Source organism: Sus scrofa, chromosome 3 (genome assembly GCF_054392235.1).
Source record: "Sus scrofa isolate SSC_HxYL_T2T_F1_AM1 chromosome 3, Sscrofa_HxYL_maternal_Yorkshire_Landrace_v2.0, whole genome shotgun sequence".
Classification (NCBI taxonomy): domain Eukaryota; kingdom Metazoa; phylum Chordata; class Mammalia; order Artiodactyla; family Suidae; genus Sus; species Sus scrofa.
The window spans coordinates 138,334,827-138,353,834 of record NC_139385.1 but is presented as its reverse complement, the minus strand read 5'-3'; the positions used below and the strand labels follow the sequence as shown (position 1 = coordinate 138,353,834).

At 56.3% G+C, this 19,008-nt stretch overlaps 1 protein-coding gene across 4 annotated transcripts in view; it reads left to right on the top strand.

Annotated features, from left to right (window-relative positions):
- Positions 1–13,171, top strand: part of HPCAL1 (hippocalcin like 1) — a 113,207-nt gene extending 100,036 nt beyond the window's left edge. For 2 of the 4 annotated variants that reach the window (XM_085015327.1, XM_021085549.2), the window contains 3 exons: positions 9,386–9,784; positions 10,459–10,564; positions 12,269–13,171. In XM_085015327.1, the coding sequence (XP_084871453.1) occupies positions 9,407–9,784; positions 10,459–10,564; positions 12,269–12,366 (582 nt within the window). In that variant the 5' untranslated portion in view covers positions 9,386–9,406 and the 3' untranslated portion in view covers positions 12,367–13,171. Of the gene's footprint in view, positions 1–2,495; positions 4,632–8,687; positions 9,785–10,458; positions 10,565–12,268 lie in introns of those variants that run through there. The other 2 variants (XM_085015328.1, NM_001123126.1) reach the window with 2 other exon arrangements.
- Positions 13,172–19,008: the final 5,837 nt, after the last annotated feature.

The window sequence follows — 19,008 nt, the reverse complement described above, 5'->3', positions numbered from 1 at the left end:
AAATGCAGTCAGCATCTTTTCTCTTTAAGACCGAGGTTCAGTTCCAGGAGGCGCGTCTGTCCGTGGGTCATCAGGACAAAGACCCAGGGCTGGTGCTGCCTGCGAAACAACACAAACTGCCTGTTTCCCCCACCCCACGTCCTGTCTGCCCCAGACAGAACAAGCCCTCCAGTCTCTCGAAGGGCAAATTCACGGCGGCCGCCCCTCCAGCCGCATCCCAAGCTTTGCCCTTTTGTAAGGAGTTGGTTTCGGCCACTTCCCCATCCTCTTCCCTCTGAGTGTTTCTAAGTCTGGTTGGCCCAGCAAGCTTTGGAGACCCGTCTTGCCGAAAGCGTTTTAGAGCAACGGGATGAAATGTCTACCCACGCCAGCAGCTGGCGTTGAGCTGTGATTAATGGGCCATTCGAGCCCTTGGTTCCAGAAGCCTCGCCGGGCAGCTGATAGAACGACGCCATTAAAAAGGCTTTAATTTGCAGGCAGTACAGACTTGGGGTTAAATATTTTCATAGGGCTCCCCGGCTACATGTTTACTTTTTTTTTTTCCTTTATAATTTAGCACATTAAGAGCAATAACTGAGTAACGGGGAAGCAGAGAGGTGGGTATTCGTGCTATATTAACTCCCTCCCCCTTTTTCCATTACTGTGAATTAAAATGTCATCTTCGATGCTCTCAGAAGGCTGTCACTTTTCTGATCCAACCCCTGCTTGGTTGCGAAGCTTTTTCAGCCCAGGAAGAGATGGCTCCGGCCCTGAATCAATTGCCCTCGCCTGGCACATCTGTCCTTCACCCCATCTTTTAGTGGAGATGAAAGGAAGATTTTCCAGTAACTGAAAGCTGGGGGGTTTGTTTGACGACAGGGCCAGGGGGCCGTTTCTGCTGCGAAATGGGAGGGGCGGCTTTGTCTTTGCAGAAAGGCTTGCTTTGTGTCAGCCGCTGTCCCAGCCAGCTGGTTCTCAATAGGGTTGGCTCATTGGCTTAATTAATGACAGAGGGGTCACCAGGAGGACAGGTTCCGCTGTCCCTGTTCCCTGTGAGGCCACCTGCTTTGGCCTGAGAGCCTCCAAGACAGAGCTAAAATGAAGTTCTTCCTAAATCGTTCACCTGAGCCTTTGGGAAGCACTCGTGGGCTGGCCCGGGGTGACCAGGGGGACTGTCGGGGCTTTTATTTGACCTTCTGTGGGCCCCACTTCAGGGCACCATGAAAGTCACAGTGGGAGGGCCATCCTGCTAAACTGTCTTGTGAGACGTTTAATGGCGAGGGACTGAGGTGGCCAGCCACCGGGAGCCCCCTGGTGGCCTCTGTTGCCGCCCACGGACCCCAGCACTGAAAAGGTGACAGACAAGCCACCTGCCACAGACAAGTTCATGCCCTATGGTCCTTTGTCTCTAAGGCGGAGATAACGTTACCTGCTCCCAGGCTGCTGAAACGTGACCCGCACCTGCAGGGCCTGGAATCTGCAGGGGCCCGTGGGGTCCAGCCTCCAGTGGTTTTTAAAGTCTGCTCGTCGTCCAGTTTGGATTCCTCGCGCTGGCTCCCTAGGCAGCCAGGCTTGGCCCCCCTGTGGGAATGAAGGATTCCTCCTCAGCTCGGACCCCTCCCGCCCTCCCCTCCCTGTTCCTGTCACTTTTAATGCCCCATGGTATGTCAGGAGCAGCCTGGAGCCCCGAGAACAGGACCTGTGCCCCTGGGCATTCAGCGGCCCCGGGGTCAGGAGTGTACCGGGCACCCCCTGTGTACCCGGCCTGGTGCCGGGCCCTGAGAATGTGCCAAGGGCAAGGTCGGCTTGACGGCTGGCCTGAGGCCTTGGAGGAGCAGAGCACGGCCACGTGTACACAAGCGTTTGCACAATGAATTAGTTGGGTGTGGGCTGTGATGAGGCGCACGGGATCTGCAGAACTTGAGTTTCCAGATTCTTCCAGGGAAGCTGTACCGCCTTCCCTGACTCCATTGCCTTTCTCAGTGTGCATGGGGAGGGGGGCAGTCAGCCCTTATGAAGAGAGGCTCCCCCATCTCAAATAGGAACTCAGGATTCTTCGACCTGGCGTGTCCCGACCCAGGGATCCTGCATGCTCAGACCGCACAGGGGCCTAAGAACACTGTGGGTCACCCCGGCTCTCCCCCCAGCACACCCCCCCCTTTTAAAAATTTGTGGTACGCTCTCTCCATTGTGGTACAGCGGAAATGAATCTGACTAGGAACCGTGAGGTTTCGGGTTTGATCCCTGGCCTCGCTCAGAGGGTTAAGGATCCGGCGTTGCCGTGAGCTGTGGTGTAGGTCACAGACTCGGCTCAGATCTGGCGTGGCTGTGGCTGTGGTGGAGGCCGGCAGCTGTAGCTCTGATCAGACCCCCAGCCTGGGAACCTCCATATGCCGTGGGTGCGGCCCTAAAAAGGAAAAAAAAAAAAAAATTGCCAACTTTGAAAATGTAGCCCTTTAATTCAGCGGTACTGGGCGTGTCAAGGAATCAGAGAGGTGGGCGCCTTACTCAAGCGGTGGGGTCTCCATAAAGGCGACGAAAAATCACCGCTAGCTTATCATGATGTCATTCTCGAAAACGTGGGGTCCCCTCAGCCGTGATTTTGACAGCCTCAGATGCTACTACCTCAACCCTCAAGGCAATGGCAGGAAAACAAGGTTTTCCACCCATGATTTCGTGATAGTTTTTCCCCAAAATAAAACTCACCTTGGTTGTTTCCCGGACCCCTCCTCAGCATCTCCCAGATGTGCATCTCTTCTCTGTACCGCTGGGAATGCCAGGCCTACCCTGCCCACCTGCCAGGGTTCAAGGTCAACCATAGAGCTTACAGTCAAGCTCAAGACCAATGCCTGGGCACATCGCAGCCGTGCTCGCTGAGGAACCCTGGGAGAGGTACTTAACCCCCAGCCCGGGCCTCAGTTCCACCATCTGTGATGTGATTGGTGCAGCGCCCAGCACCGCATGAGTGCCTGGTGAACTGTGGCTGCTCTTAGGGTGGATGCTGTGAGGTTTCGTTGACGCTGAAATGGACCAGGGTGAGTGATTCGCCTGCACCCCTGTTCTCTGGCCTTCATGAGCCCCTTGAAGACAGGACCCGTGCTCGGCAGGTCTGACCCCTGAAGCAGCCAGGGTAGTGGCGGATGCCTAATAAGCCCTTATTAAATAGCTGTTCTGAGTTTTCTATAGATGATCAGCATCGCATTAATATGCGTCCTCTGTGACTAGACCTTAGCAATTTTTTACAACAAAAACAGCAGCAGCTTGCAGGGCAGCCTGCTTCTTATTGGCGCCCCTAAGATATCAGTGGTTTAGGTCTTTTGTTGTTCCAAGAGGAAGCCTATTTTGGCTGCTCTGGAGAAAGATGCTGCAATGTTGTGGGTTGAGCCTGGCCAGCCCCAGGCTGGGTAGGGCGCTCTCTAGTCGGCGTGCAGACTGCCCTTCACTTCCCCTTTTACACTTCACTTTCAGCTTTTTTTTGGTTCTGCACGCTCCTTCCTCTGGGCCTGATGTCCCCCTGCCCCCTGCGCAGAGGTCCCCTGTTTGGGGATGGAGAGGGGCAGCCACCTGACTTTTTGAGTGACAGGACCCAGGGCTCTGTACTAGTCAAGGTCAACCAACTGCTGGGACAAACAGCCCCCACATGTGAGTGCTTAACACAGTACAGCTGTATTTCCTCATGGGTACAAGGGAATTGACTCTGCTCCACGCAGTCACTCAGGGACTCAGGCCTCTTCCTTTCAGCGGGTCTGCCCTCCCACATCCTGTGTCTGCTGGGCTTCCAGGAAAGAATATGACCTGATACCCTAGCGCATCCTCTGTAGGCAATGAATGACTTCCCTCCTAAGCACCTAGAACCGTCCTAATTATGCACTGTCCTTAGAGAACCGAGGAAGTGGTCCTTTCGCTTGGGTGCAGTCAGATGAGGACTCTTGATGGAGAAGAGCTAAGGGGTCTGTGTCCTCTGGGGCTTCTAAGCACCCCTCCCCCGCCTTCAATATTCTGCATCCATCGGGCAGGAAGGAGTTGCTGAGTGCTGGGCAGAGAGGTTTCAGACATCCCTCCAGCCGCAATGCACTGGCCAGAATACGGTCCACGGCTTCCAGAGGGCCAAGGGCCAGGGGCAGTGTAGTCTGGTCGTGTGCCCGAGGGGAGGAGACAGGTGAGAGGAACAAGGCTCGCTTTCTTCTATGTGCTTCCAAACAATTCTGCCCACGCCATTTTCAGCTTCTCATTCACGCTCACCTCACCAGGCACCGGTGGCCTCCGATTCCCGGGCCTTCTGGAATTCCAAGGCACCTGTCGGCCTGCTTCTCCTTCCTCTCCTACTCTGCGGGCCCTGAGGTTTGACCCTCCTCTGCTCTGGTCCATCATTTTCCATCTTTCCACTGGTGTTTGTTGGGGCCTGGGGTCATAGACACGGCCTTGGGCTGAGGTCAAGGTCACAGACACAGCCTTTGTTTTCTCTTTCTTGTTCTTGTAGTTGGGGTGTGGGAGGATTTTTTTTTTTCTTTCTTTCTCAGAGAAAGGAGCAAAAATATTCTACCATTTTGGGATCCCTGTACGCTTCTGCCTCGAGATTCTTATATCATGTCTGTGCTATTGGACCCCTGACCTTAAGCTAAGCAGATCTTGGGAGTTCCTGTCGTGACTCAGCGGAAACGAATCTGACTAGCATCCATGAGGATGCAGGTTTGATTCGTGGCCTTGCTCAGTGGGTTAAGGATCCAGCGTTGCCGTGAGCTGTGGTGTAGATTGCAGACATGGCTCGGATCCTGTGTTACTGTGGCTGTGTGTAGGCCGGCGGCTGCAGCTCCAATTCCACCCCTCGCCTGGGAACCTCCATGTGCCGCGAGTGTGGCCCTAAAAAACAAACAAACAAAAAAAAGAACTGAAGGTCGTTGACTTTGTTGAATGGCAAAATTATTGTTACTGTTCTCTTTTTCTCGGATGAAACTGGTTCTTGGACTAAAGCGTTTCTATACCTAGTTCAGCAGGTGGTGGACACGGGTGGAGTCCACTCCAGGAAGGCCTCCCGGGGTCCTGTCTGGTTCTACTTCCTTCTCCCCACCCCCCGTCCCCTGAGCCCCCAAAGCCCTTAGGAAGGGCCCCCCGCATTGCGTCCCCCAAAGGGGGCACATCCAGGCTCTCTGGGAATGCCAGCTTTGCCAGAAACCTCCCTGCCTCCAGAGTTAGCAGGTGTCTTACACGTGTGTACACGGCCACCAGCACCACGGCGAGATCGCTTGCTGGACCAGCAGAGGCCCGAGCTGCGCCAGGCCCGGGGCGGGTGGCAGGGGTGGACACACGGGAAGGGCCGGGAAAGCTGAAGGTGTGTTGACCACGTGGTCACGCTCCCCCGTGTGGTCCATTCCTTTCCATAAACATTTGTCATATTGGGTTAGGAGCCTGGCGTTTCTGTGGGATCTGAATCAATGCAAATCACAGACGCATTCTGAGGCCAGTTGACACCCTTGTTCTGAGCGGTGGTTTGGTTTTCACTGAGGCAGGTGGCTCTTAAAAGGACTGACCCTGGAGTTCCTGCTGTGGCACAGCACGTTAAGAATCCGGTTTGTCTCTGAGGTGTGGATTCGATCCCGGGCCCAGCGCAGTGGGTTAAGGGGCCAGCATTGCTGCAGCTGTGACATAGGCTGGCAGCTGCAGCTCGGATTTGACCCCTGGCCTGGGAACTTCCATATGCTGCAGGTGCAGCCAAAAAAAGGAGTTCCCATCATGGCGCAGCAGAAACGCATCCGACTAGGAACTATGAGGTTGTGGGTTCAATCCCTGGCTTTGCTCAGCGGGTTAAGGATCTGGCGTTGCTGTGGCTGTGGTGTAGGCCGGCAGCTATGGTTCCGATTAGACCCCTAGCCTGGGACCCTTCATATGCTGCCGGTGCGGACATAAAAAGCAAAGAAAAACAAAGGAAAAGAAATATAAAGAAATAAAAGGACGGACCCTGAGCTCTCAGAGCCTAGAGCTTCACAGAAAGTGGCTTGTTCCATTGACCGTGGGAGGCGGTCGGGAGGCGATACCCGTGGATGGCGTGCCCCCCGCCCCGGCCCAGCACCCCCTTCCCAGCTACCACGGCAAGATGTGGGGCGAGGCCCGAGCTTGGCATCAATCTGCAGCCTCTGGATCTCTTTCTTCCCTGCTGAGGTGGGGCTAATCCAGGCAAGGGGTTGATAAAACCCAAAGCGCCCCACGGCCCTCGGACCTCATTCTGGTTGTGCCCAATGCTGGCGGCCCTCGGACCTCATTCTGGTTGTGCCCGATGCTGGCGGATCAGGAGTCAAGACTTTGGGAACCTCACGGTACCTGGCCCGGGGTTCTGCTCCACAGATGCTGGCGTCTCGAGTTATCAGGTCAGTTCTCCGGGCAGGTGTCTTAGTCCCAGAGCCTCCGCAGCAAAGCGCCTCAGCCTGGGCTGCTTCCAAACCAGCAACTTTCTCTCTCCCAGTTCTGCAGACTGCAAGTCTCTAATCAAAGTGGGGACAGGTCTGGTTCCTGCTGAAATTTCTCCTCTCGGCTTGTGGGGGGCCGTCCCCTCCCCGTGCCCTCACGTGGTCTTCCCTCCGCGTCTGTCAGGGTCCCAGGCTCCTCTTTCAGGATCAGATCCGGACCCACTCATATGGTCCCATTTTATCTTAATGAACTTGTTATGGGCCCTGCCCCCACATACAGCCACATTCTGAGGTCCTGGGGTTAGAACTTGACTATGGGACTTTGGGGCATTTTTTTCAGTCCAGCTGCCTGCGTGCTGGGTCCCTCTGGCTGCCCCGACAGACACGTAGTCACGCTGCTGGTGGGAACAGCCTCAGGTCTCAGCTGAACGAGTGAAGCGTGAGGGTGAGCATGTGTGGGGGACACTCTCTCCCGGGCCGCCCACTCTGCAAGTGGGTCGCTGCCTTTGAAGCACGAGATGGGAGATTGAAGGACAGATGCCCAGGACAAGTCCCTCTTTTGCACCCTTCAGGGCGCAGAAATACCGAGGTGAAAGTGTGTAGTCTGCAGGGTCTTTTTTTATTGATTTTTATTTTTTCCATCATAGGTGGAAATTTTCTACTGTACAGCAAAGTGACCCAGTCACACATAAATATATACATTCTTTTTCCCACATTATCATGCTCCATCATAAGTGACTAGATATAGTTCCCAGTGCTACACAGCAGGATTTCATTGCTTACCCATTCCAAAGGCAATAGTTTGCATCTATGAACCCCAGACTCCCAGTCCATCCCATTCCCGCCCCCCTCCCTTGGAACCACACGTCTCTTCTCCAAGTCCATGAGTTTCTTCTCTGTGGAAAGGTTCATTTGTGCCATATATTAGATTCCAGATCTAAGTCATCTCATCTGGTAATTGTCTTTCTCTTTCTGACTTACTTCACTTAGTAGGAGAGTCTCTAGGTCCATCCATGTTGCTGCAAATGGCATTATTTTGTTCGTTAGTCCTTGGGGTCTTAAGTCGAGTCTGGGAGCCCTGGGGTGCGGGTGCTGCTGGGGGTGGGAGGCGCTTTGGACATTGGAAACTGACAACCAAGTTATGTAGTGATTTGCTGGTTTCCGCTTAGGAGGATCTGCCTCAAGTCAAGTCGAGACAGTAAACCCTGACAGTGTAAAAGCAGGGTTTCAGGAAAAAAATGAAAATAAAAAATAAATAAAAGCAGTGGTTCAGCATGACAGAAGCAGGGATGAAGGAAGGGGGTGGGGGATTCATAGCTTGATCTTTTAGAGAGAAGCAAGAGATTCCTCTCAAGCTGCTTGGCCAAGAAACAGAGGATTCCTGTGTATTTATTTTTTGAATAGTAAAAACATATACAAGAGTTCCTGTTGTGGCTCAGCGGTAATGAATCTGACTAGTATCCATGAGGATGCAGGTTCAATTCCTGGCCTCACTCAGTGGGTTAAGGATCCGGCATTGCCAGGAGCTGTAGTGTAGGTCGCAGATGCAGCTCAGACCTAGCATTGCTGTGGCTGTGGTGTAGGCTGGCAGCTGTAGCTCCGATTGGACCCCTAGCCTGGGAACTTCCATATGCCGAGGATGCGGCCCTAAAAGCCACCCCCCCCAAAAAAGGCAAAAAGACAAAACGGAGGGAGTCCTCACTGTGGCTTATCGGGTTAAGAACCGACAGAGCGTCTGTGAGGATGTGGGTTTGATCCCTGGCATCGATAGTGGGTTAAGGATCCCGAGTTGCTGTGAGCTGTGGTCGCTGATGCTTCTTGGACCCTGGCTGTGGCGTAGCCCTCAGCTGAAGCTCTGATTCATCCCGTAGCCCGGGTCCTTATGCCACAGGCATGGCCATAAAAAAAGAAAAATAAATAAAGTGAGATGGCAAAGAGAAAGCTGTATTAATGCCTAGTAGGAGTTACTCCAGGGTCAGTCTTTTTTTTTTTTTTTTTTTTTTTGCTACACCCGTGGCGTGTGGAAATTCCCAGTCCAGCGATCAAACCTGAGCCACAGCAGCGACCTGAGCCTCTATCTACAGTGACACCACCAGATCCTTAAGCCTGCAGGGGCCTGAGATTTTACCATGAACACCGAAGACACTGTGGACTCTTGGTGCTGATTCTAGATCCACTCCCCACCCCCACCCCCAACCAGAGGGTCTCTCAAACAAAATCAAGAAGGGGCTCCTTCAAAGTTTTTGGATGCCTGTTCTAAGGATGAAGTCAGAATATGGTGCCTGAGGAGTTCCCGTCATGGCACAGTGGAAACGAATTCAACTAGGAACCATGAGGTTGCGGGTTTGATCCCCGGCCTCACTCATTGGGTTAAGGATCCAGTGTTGCTTTGAGCAGTGGTGTAGGTTGCAGACGCGGCTTGGATCTGGTATTGCTGTGGCTCTGGTGTAGGCTGGAGGCTACAGCTCCGATTCGACCCCTAGCCTGGGAACCTCCATATGCCATGGGAGCGGCCCTAAAAAGACCAAAAAAAAGAAAAAGAAAAAAGAGAATATGGTGCCCGAAAGAGAAAAGCACGGCTCAGAACAGGGGGTGTGGGGTGCAGTCAGCGTGACAGTATCGCCTGGAGCTGACGAGGGCGGTGAGAGTAAGGATTCCATCCTTAAGTCTTGTACAATCCCCAGTGGGCCTCATTCTCTCGATTTCAAGTGGCCATTTTTCCACATCTCCACCTTCTGGAAGTAGGGTATTCCTTCCAGTGTGAGGTCGGCTGGCCCTGACTCCCTGGAGCATCCCCGCCTCCCTAGGGGTACACTGCACCGCCACCGCCCCGAAGGCATCCCAGCCACGCTGAGACGTCTCATCACCATGATGGCCAGAGTCCGGCCTGTCCAGCCCTGGGTGCGAGACAGGCAGGGGACGTTCCTCCGGCCCACTCAGCGGCTGCCGGCAGTGGGGCGCCCTCCCCGGCCCCGAAGTCCCCAGCTGGGCCCCCTGTCTTGCAGGTGTCGCCACCGCCGGCCGTCATGGGCAAGCAGAACAGCAAGCTGCGGCCCGAGGTGCTGCAGGACCTGCGCGAGAACACCGAGTTCACGGACCACGAGCTGCAGGAGTGGTACAAGGGCTTCCTCAAAGACTGCCCCACCGGCCACCTGACCGTGGACGAGTTCAAGAAGATCTACGCCAACTTCTTCCCCTACGGCGACGCCTCCAAGTTCGCCGAGCACGTCTTCCGCACCTTCGACACCAACGGCGACGGCACCATCGACTTCCGGGAGTTCATCATCGCGCTGAGCGTGACGTCGCGGGGCAAGCTGGAGCAGAAGCTCAAGTGGGCCTTCAGCATGTACGACCTGGACGGCAACGGCTACATCAGCCGCAGCGAGATGCTGGAGATCGTGCAGGTGCGTCTCCGAGGCCCCGCCCACCCAGGGCTCGGGGCCGCCGCGGCCATGGCAGTGGCCGTGGCCGTGGTGATGGTGGCAGAGCCCGGGTTTCCTCGGGCCCCTTGGACAGAGACGCACGGAGGTGGCCGGCGGGGCTGCTGAGCCCTCCCATGGCAGTGTCCCAGAGAGCAGGTGCTCGGTCCTTTCTGGGGCTAGTGAGATGGTTCTCCTTGCTGGGTCTCAGGGTCTGAGTCTTTTTTTTTTTTTTGGCTTTTAACGGAGGTGCAGCCATCCCGTAGTCAGGTGTTTGAGGCCCGGCGTGCCGCGTGATGGGCCGTGCCCGCGTCTGGCCGGGTCCTCCCCCTCCGCGAGTTACGCCGCAGTCCAGCCCGCAGAAAGCCCGAGAACTGCCCCGCCTCCCGCCCCCAGACAACCCCTGTCTTACAGCCATCACCTCGGGTCATTTCCTCTGTTCTTGAACTTCACGTAAATGAGTCCGGCTTCCTCTGGCTCGTGTGCTGTCTGCCATATCCTTCCTCGCTACTGGGAGGAGCGGGCAACTTTCCAGCTAGGGAGGGGTCCGCAGCCCCGACTGCTGTGGGCGAGGCCGAGGCGGCAGCTCGCGCCTGGGCCCCACCCGTCCAGGGACACCCCGGAATCGCTGAGCACGAGGTGTGTGTGCCCCTTTGCAGGCCATTTACAAAATGGTGTCGTCGGTGATGAAGATGCCGGAGGACGAGTCCACCCCTGAGAAACGCACGGACAAGATCTTCAGACAGATGGACACCAATAATGACGGTAAGACCCCGGCGTCAGTGCCTCGGAGCACAGATGCGTGTGGGAGCCTTCCCTCCTGCTCTGCAGCTTCTCGGGCCTCACCCAGCCATGCAGCTGCATTCAGGGAAGAGCCGGGGTTCCGAGTCCGGGTGCCTGGGTGAGCGTCCTGCCCCCCTGATCTGTAGTCTCCTTGCTTCTAGAACCGGGGGACGGTAGGCCCCGGCTGTCCAGGGAGAGGCGCAGGTGCAGTGTCACCGCGCCCTGCAGGGGTGGGGACCAAGCGTCCCATGTGGTGGGGCCCTGGGAACTGCATCCCTTTGCTCTCATTATCCTGACTGGGGGGCTCCCAGTGGCCCCAGGGACTCTGCAGGGAGGTGCTGGCTGGAGCAGCTGTGCGGGGCCTCTGGGCGCATGCCACGGCAGAAGTGGCGCTTCCAGGAGGGGCGGTGGCAGCCGCACAATGAGGACTCAGTGTGTTTCCTGCTCTGCACTGGCTGCGAGCTTCTGCGGGGCCCACAGGGGGAGCGTAGCTGTGAAACTCCACGGGTCTACGCCTCTTAAGCAGTGTTAAGTGCCGTCCCAGAGCCTGGTCCGATTTGCTTTTGATCAATAAAGAAATGCAGCATTTAGACAAGAAAAAAGAGAAAATACCCCCTGGGCTGTGCTGGAGATGGAAAATAAGCGAATTTTCCAGAAGCGTGCTCGCTAGACCCCGAAGTGAGGTGCGAGGAGGAGGCCAAGGGCTGCGCCCTCGGGGGGAGGGGTGCAGCGGCGCGACCGCAGCTGGAGAGCCTCTTATGCAGAGGCAGGAAGTGGGCTCCCCAAGGCACAAGTTGCCACAATGCAGGGTCTGCTTCAAACTCGGTCCCTCCCACATCTGTATCCTGGGAGCATGTGTTTGGCATCGGTGGCTCTGGAACTCACCTTTCTACGGCACCCGGTCCCAGGAGTAACAAGGTCCTCGATGCAGGAGGCACCGAGGACGAGGCAGGCACCAGCAGGCCCTTGGCAGGCCTCTGCCTAACCCTCCCACCCCGCAAAGCAGGTAGTGCAGGAGCAGGAAGGGGACTCAGCCGGAGCAGCGGGCCGAGCCTCCACCAATGGATGCCAAGCTGGACGGGCCGGAACCACACCCCGGGCAGTGGCTGGGAGGCTCTGGATTAGTTATGGGCTAGAGACAGAGGCCATGTTCTTTCCGGACAAGGCATGTCGTTCTTAAATAAAGCGTGGAGAACTTTCTAGAAGGATTTAGCTTGCCCCACCAGCCACAGCGTGCTGCCATACTGGGGACAGCCTTTGAGGGGCCCCGTGCTGTGCCACGAACAGTGAAAGCCAAAAAGAGTTTTCCAGAAATGCTCTTTTTTTTTTCTTTTTCTTTTTTTTAATGTTAGGGCCGTACCCACAGCATATGGAAGTTCCCAAGCTAGGGGTTGAATCAGAGCTGCAGCCGCCGGCCTACGCCACAGCCACAGCAACAGCAGATCCGAGCTGCATCTGTGACTTACAGCTTGCAGTCACGCCAGATCCTTAACCCACAGAGCGAGGCCTGGGATCAAACCCGCATCCTCATGGATACTAGTTGGGTTCTCACGCTGAGCCTCAACAAGAACTCCCCAGAAATGCCGTTGAAACGAGTGGAGCCTGGACAGCATCCAGGACTCAAGGGCGCGTGGGGACAGTGACACAGGAATGGTGACAGCACGCTAACTTCCATTTCTCCCCCAGGCAAACTGTCCCTGGAAGAATTCATTAAAGGTGCCAAGAGCGACCCGTCCATCGTCCGGTTGTTACAGTGTGACCCCAGCAGCGCCAGTCAGTTCTAAGGGCCCGGCATGTGGACAGTGCAGAGAAACACAAGCTTGTCTTGCCATTTAAGCTTTGCTTGCGACAGTGGATGCCTCCTCAGTCATTCCTGCTCTCCCAGGGCAGCCAGGCGCCGCGTGGCACCTGCCCGCCCGGCGGCCGCGCCTCCCCCCCCTCCGCCTGGCCTCCTCCCGCCCCCTCCCGGGTCCCTCCTGGGCGACTCCCCGGGATGTGTTTACACGCAGGGCTCCCAGCATCCTTGCTTCTGGGCCACCTCCTGGCCTGCAGGGAGCCCAGAGGACGCGCCGAGGATACTGGCGGGACTTTTCTAAGATCGCGCCAAGGCCAGCCGACTTCTCTTGTGATCGCAGGTGACTCTGGGAAAGATGGAGACAAGAATGGAGGGAACATAGACGGGCAGCCCCCCCACCCCCTCTCCTCCCCCCACCCTGTGCATGGCTCCACCCAGCTCGTTCGTTCCTCTCTGACCAAAGCCTCTTGCTCGTATATATATATATATATACCAAGGTCTTCTTTCTTTTAATATATAAGTTATACGTATGGTGAAGTGACGTGTAAAGTGTAAGTCCCGTATTTAATGCCTTGATTGCCTTCGAAGCGTGGTTCCCTCGTGGCCTGTGCCCCCTCCGAGCCTGGTTATTTTGTGGTATTTATGCCCTCAATCTACCCCTATCCAGAGGACCTGCATGCGTGCCCAGGGCCGCGGAGACCCGCCCGTCCGTGTCGTGAATGCAGGCATCTGTGTAAGGTTTGTCTTCTCTGTGGATTGGTCTGGCATTTCCTGTATTAAAATGATCAAATAAACCGACTGTCTGAGTTTTGTGTTGGCCTGGGAGGGACCCCGTCCTGCCCCCCCGTGGCCCTGCCCGTGCAGGTGGCCTGGGTGGGTCTGGCTGCTGTTTGTAAACTTGGCCCCAGAGCCGTCACTGTGTCTATAAATCTTATGCAGCCTGGTCTTCATTATCCGCCTAATGCCAAGAAATATCCGTGGAAATAAAAGATGACTGTTCTGGGCAGGTTTGACTGTCACGCCTCTGCCCGTTCCCCGCCCTCCTCGCCTCCCTTTCATCGGCAAGCGAGCAGGACGGCTCAGGCCGGGAGAGGTCGGATCGGAGAGCGGGGACCTCACCTCCTGGGCTGTGAGGGCAGCCCTGGCTCCTCAGCCTGTCCCCGGATGCAGAAAACCCGGCAGAAGGGACTTCAATCCAGGGATGTTCGTGCCACCTGTCCGAAGGCCGTGCCTCATAGGTGTCTCTTTTTTGGTTCTTCCTGGAAGGGGACGAGAACTTTCCAAAGTCCTCCTGCCACCCTCCTCCCCACCAGCCTCATTTCTTACGGGCTGAAACCCAGGCCAGTGCACGGCCAGGAGCGTAAGGTGACCACAATGGGCCAGTCCGTGTGCCCCCTCCCCCAGAGGAAATGGGCCCAGGAAGGGTTCTGGATCCAGTGTCTGTCACACCTGGCCACAGGCCCCAGGACCTCTCTGTGCCTCACCTGTGGCAGGGGCAGAATGGGGAGCCTGACCCCCAGCCACCTGTCGGGGACCACAGCCATCTTGCCGATTTTACTAATCTTTGATTTATTGTAAAAAAATGTTTTAGGAGTTCCCGTCATGGCGCAGTGGTTAACGAATCCGACTAGGAACCGTGAGGTTGCGGGTTCGATCCCTGCCCTTGCTCAGTGGGTTGACGATCCGGCGTTGCCGTGGGCTGTGGTATAGGTTGCAGACATGGCTCAGATCCTGCTTTGCTGTGGCTCTGGTGTAGGCTGGCAGCTACAGCTCCGATTCGACCCCTAGCCTGGGAACCTCCATATGCCACGGGAGCAGCCCAAGAAATGGCAAAAAGACAAAAAAAAAAAAAAAAAAAAATGTTTAGGGCCGTACCTGCAGCATATGGAAATTCCCAGGCTAAGGGTCGAATCGGAGCTGTAGCTGCTGGCCTACACCACAGCCAGAGCAACGTGGATCCGAGCCACATTTGTGACCTACACCACAGCTCACAGCAACACCGGATCCTTAACCCACTGAGCGAGGCCAGGGATCAAACCCACATCCTCTTGGATCCTAGTATGGTTTGTAACCTGCCACACCACAACAGGAACTCCCAGATAGAGAAGAAAGCTTTAGGGAATTCCCGTCATGGCGCAGCGGATATGAATCCCACTAGTAACCATGAGGTTGCAGGTTCAATCCCTGCCCTCACTCAGTGGGTTAAGGATCTGGCATTGCCATGAACTGTGGTGTAGGTCACAGACGCAGCTTGGATCCTGAGTTGCTGTGGCTGTGGTGTAGGCCAGCGGCTACAGCTCTGGTTGGACCCCTAGCCTGGGAACCTCCATATTCCTAAAAACAAAAGCAAACAAACAAACAAAAAGATTTATTAGGGGGAATTGGCTCACGGGATTTATGGGGGCTGAACAGTCCGGAGATCTGCCAGCCAGAGCCCAGGAGAGCTGAGGGCCTAAGTTTCAGTCTGGTCTGAAGGCAGGAGACCAATATCCTCGCCCAGGACCATCAGGCAGGGACCAAGTTCTCCCTTCTCAGTCTTTGTTCTGTTCACCCCTCAAAGCCCATTCATACGGGGAGGGCAAGCTGCATTCCTCAGTCTGCTAATTCACGGGTCTCCACGTCCAGAACCCCCCTCACAGACACGTTCAGAGCGACCCTTAACCACCCGAGCATCCCAGACAGAAGTGCACCCTCACTCATCCCACGTGCTTGCACCCAGATAGGGAAGATGTGGGTCTGGGGGTCCCAGCAGGCCCTGCCCCAGCGGGAGCTCTCGCATGTCAGTGTGTCCGAGGCTGCCAGGAGGAAGGAGAAGCCGCCCCATCTGCCCGAAGCCCAGCTCATCAGACAGGGAGGAACCCAGAGTTGATCTGGAAACTGTCTAGTCCAAGCTGCCTCCCCGGCAGGAATGCTCTGTCTCAGAGCAGCTTCTTCCTGGTTGTTAGAAAGTGCCTTCCCCACCTCTTTCCTCTCCCCGGTGACTTGCAGTGTAGGCGTGGGCTCGCTGCTCTCCCTTGAACCCCATCCTCCTGTGAGGGCCTCCGTCCTGCCTTCTCCTTGCCCTGCCGGAGGCCAGCCCCTCTGCCATCCTTGGTTAAAGATGGATGGGACCTTCCGTCAAGGCTCGGAGGAAATGAAGCATCCATGAGGATGCAGGTTCGATCCCTGGCCTCCATCAGTGGGTTAAGGATCCGGCATTGCCGTGAGCTGTGGTGTAGATCACAGACGTGGCTCGGATTCCGCATGGCTGTGGCTGTGGTGTAGGCCGGCAGCTACACCTTGGATCGACTCCTAGCCTGGGACCCTCCATATGCCATGGGTGTGGGCCTAAAAAGACAAAAAAAAAAAAGATGAGTGGGAGTTTCCTTTGCAGCCCTGACACTCTAGCCTGCAGACCCGATCCTGTGCGCGTCCAGGGCAGGGATTCAGGAGCACAGCCGGATCGGGCCTGCGTGTCTTATGCCTCCACCCAGGACCCTTGTGGTCCGCCCCAGAAAACCAAGCTCCGGGCCTGAGATCCAGACGTGCCCCGGGAGGCTGCAAGGTGGAGCGTGGCTTGGCCCTTCTCAGCTCCCCTTCAAGGGGCCCGAGCCCCCTGCCCCGGGGTGGTGGGTCCATGGACGCTTCCAGCTGTTCTGATACACAGCCGTGGGAACAACCCTCCAAAGACCATATTCCGAACCAGGGAGCTCTGGGGCGGGGCGGGGAGAGTGGGAGTGGGGGGAGTGTGTCCACGACTATTCATCTCCTGGGGTGGGGGGAGACTGGACTGTCACCTCCCTTACCCTGAACCCTAGGCCTCCATTAATACAACCTACGTGGGCATTCGATTTGTGTAGGCCCGCCTTCCCCGTGGGGACCCGCGTTAAGCCAGCATAACAGCGCCCCCTTTGTTGAGGGCTTCCTAGGACAGACACGGCTGAACCCCTTAAATGTCTGGCCTGATTTCAACCTGCCGTCAACCCCAGAGTGAAGCATGATGGCCGGAACCATTAGGAAGGGGTGGCAGAACCAGAGGTGGTGACATGTGCCAGTCACCTCAGGGTTCTGTACGATGAGGGTCTCCTACTTTGAAAGGTCATCGTTCCCTGGAATTCCTGTCCTTGTCCTAAGGGTCATTATCTTACCGAACTTGAACACAGGCCCCACTTTCTCTTTCACTTAGTGACCTGAAGCATATCCCGTGCTTTCATTTATGGTTTTATCGTTAACCAAGCCTGCTTTGTTCCATGATGTTCTGATGGTTTTCTTGCGTGGTTATGAACTTGCGGTGGCTCCCCAAATTCCCCAGGTGTCCCTGTCTAGCTACGGTCCCCTGTCGGGACGTCTCCAACTACCCGTGTAACTATCCTAGTCCCTCCCCAGCTCCGCCCTCCTGCTGTGGCTCAGGGCACTTCCCAGTTGACAAGGGTCTTTGCGATGCACCTGCTCCACCTGCAGACGACGAGGCAGTTGGCCCAGGGAAGGGAAGGGGTGATGACAGGACCGTCACCAAGCCCAGGGACTCTGCCAGCAACAGGCCAGGACCATTACCAAGCCCAGGGACGCTGCTCCTCAGGTCCCAGTAAGTCAGGGGCAGACTCAGAGCCAGTCAGATGGCCTGACCCCCCGACAGTGTCGAGGGACAGGAGGTGTGTGATCGGGTCCCAGAGCCCCCTCCACCTGCGCCTCCCCCACCCAAAGTGGCTGTTCACCTCGGAGACCTGCGGACAGGGGGACACGGGTATGGCCCAACCCTTTCTCTGAATGCGGAGGCTCAAGTTGGGCCGCAGGAAACGATGGTGCGAGGAGAGCAACTGCCTGCGTAGATTAGCCACCTGCAAGGATTTACTGCCCTCTGTCCTGGGACCCCCGCCACCCCGACCTTCCCCGCCTCTGTTCATTGCTCCCGCCACGAGTCCCCGGCACAAACTCTTTATAATCCCAGCATCCCTCGCAGGCGGCTGCTGGCACCCACCCTTCGATGTCTTCTCAAATCTCTCCTGCTTCATCCCCTTGGCCTCGCGCGTTCCTCCCTCGGCAAAGCGACCCGTGTGGGCTCTGCAGATGGGGCCCCAGGGCCTTGAGGCCCAGTGTGGGATGTGTGTCTGTCCTACACGGTGGGGTCAGGACATACACCCAGGCCCAACCTGCGCTGAGACTTGGCGTCAGGGGTCCAGGGTGTCTGGCCTGGCCCCTGTTGGCAGGTCGGTGGCTCCTGGGGACGTGTGAAGGCTGTGGGGGTGGGGGGAGGGCTCCGAGCCCCTGGCGCTCAGCTTCCCTGCCGCTTTCACAGTAGGACACCCCCTCGCCTTGGGCTGACAGTGGCCTCCTTGAATTTTCTGGGCACCCACACACTAGCCTTTCCCAAGACTCCGTGCAAGTGTCCCTTCCTCCCCACAGGGGTGGGCTGTCCCCACCCGTCCCCAGATACACCCATGCCCCCCTCACAGTGCTCCCCCTCCTAATTCACTTCCCTCTGGTGGCCCTCCCCGTGCAGAGCCAGTGCTGGGCCGGCTTAGAATGAGATGCTCAGGGCGTTCCCATCATGGCGCAGCGGAAACGAATCCGACTGGTAACCATGAGGTTGTGGGTTCCATCCCTGGCCTCGCTCAGTGGGTTAAGGATCTGGCATTGCTGTGAGCTGTGGTGTAGGTCGCAGATGCGGCTCGGATCCCGTGCTGCTGGGGCTGTGGTGTATGTAGGCCGGCAGCTGTAGCTCCAGTTCAACCCGTAGCCTGGGAATCTCCATATGCTGCAGGTGCGGCCCTAAAAAGCAAAAAAAAAAAAAAAAAAAAAGAAAGAAAGAAAGAAAGAAAGAAAGAAAAGAAAAAAAAGAATTAGATGCTCAGAATGAGAGTGTGAATAAATGAGGAGTCAGCAGAGGGTCCACCCCACTGCCCGGGAACCAAGCAGGACTCTATGGGGTTCCTGGGCCTGGAAGTCTGCCTTCCCTTCTTTTTTCTTTCTCAGCCGCCCCATAGCATATGGAGTTCCCAGGCCAGTTCCCAGGATCCAAGCCACAGTTTCAACCCGCACTGCGATTGCAGCAACGCCGGATCCTTTAACATACTCTGCCGAGCCAGGGATCGAACCCGCGTCCCAGTGCTGCAGAAACGACTCCAATCCCCTTGTGCCACAGCGGGAACTCCATGGAAGGCTTTCTATGTCTCCTTTTTCTAGTTTTCAGGGAATAGGCTTCAGCCTCCATAACCTTCCCCGGGGGCAGGTTCAGCTGCTGCTCCTCAGGGAAGGGAGGGGATGCAAAGGCGGGGAAGGAGCCCTCGAGAGACAATAGCTCAGCCTTGGGGAGGGGCCCGGTTCCTCTCTAGGGAGACACCTGCAGGATCTTCCAGCTCTTCTGCAGAAGCGAAACCCCAAGCACTGGAAGATGTTAACCACTCAATGGAGCAATGGAGCCTTCATCATTCCAGAGAGAAGGTCACAGTCTGAGAACCTTGACCCACAGAAGCTCCTCAGGAGACCCCCTGAGGCCCAATGAGAGGAACAGCCCCCCATCCTTATCAGCAATCCCACCCTTGAAACTCGTCCTTGTATCTCCCCACCAAATCCTCGGGACACGGTTTCTGAAGGCGTGGATGTGCTGCCCGGCAAAGCAACAAACCTATTCTTTTCTCCTCCACGCAAAACT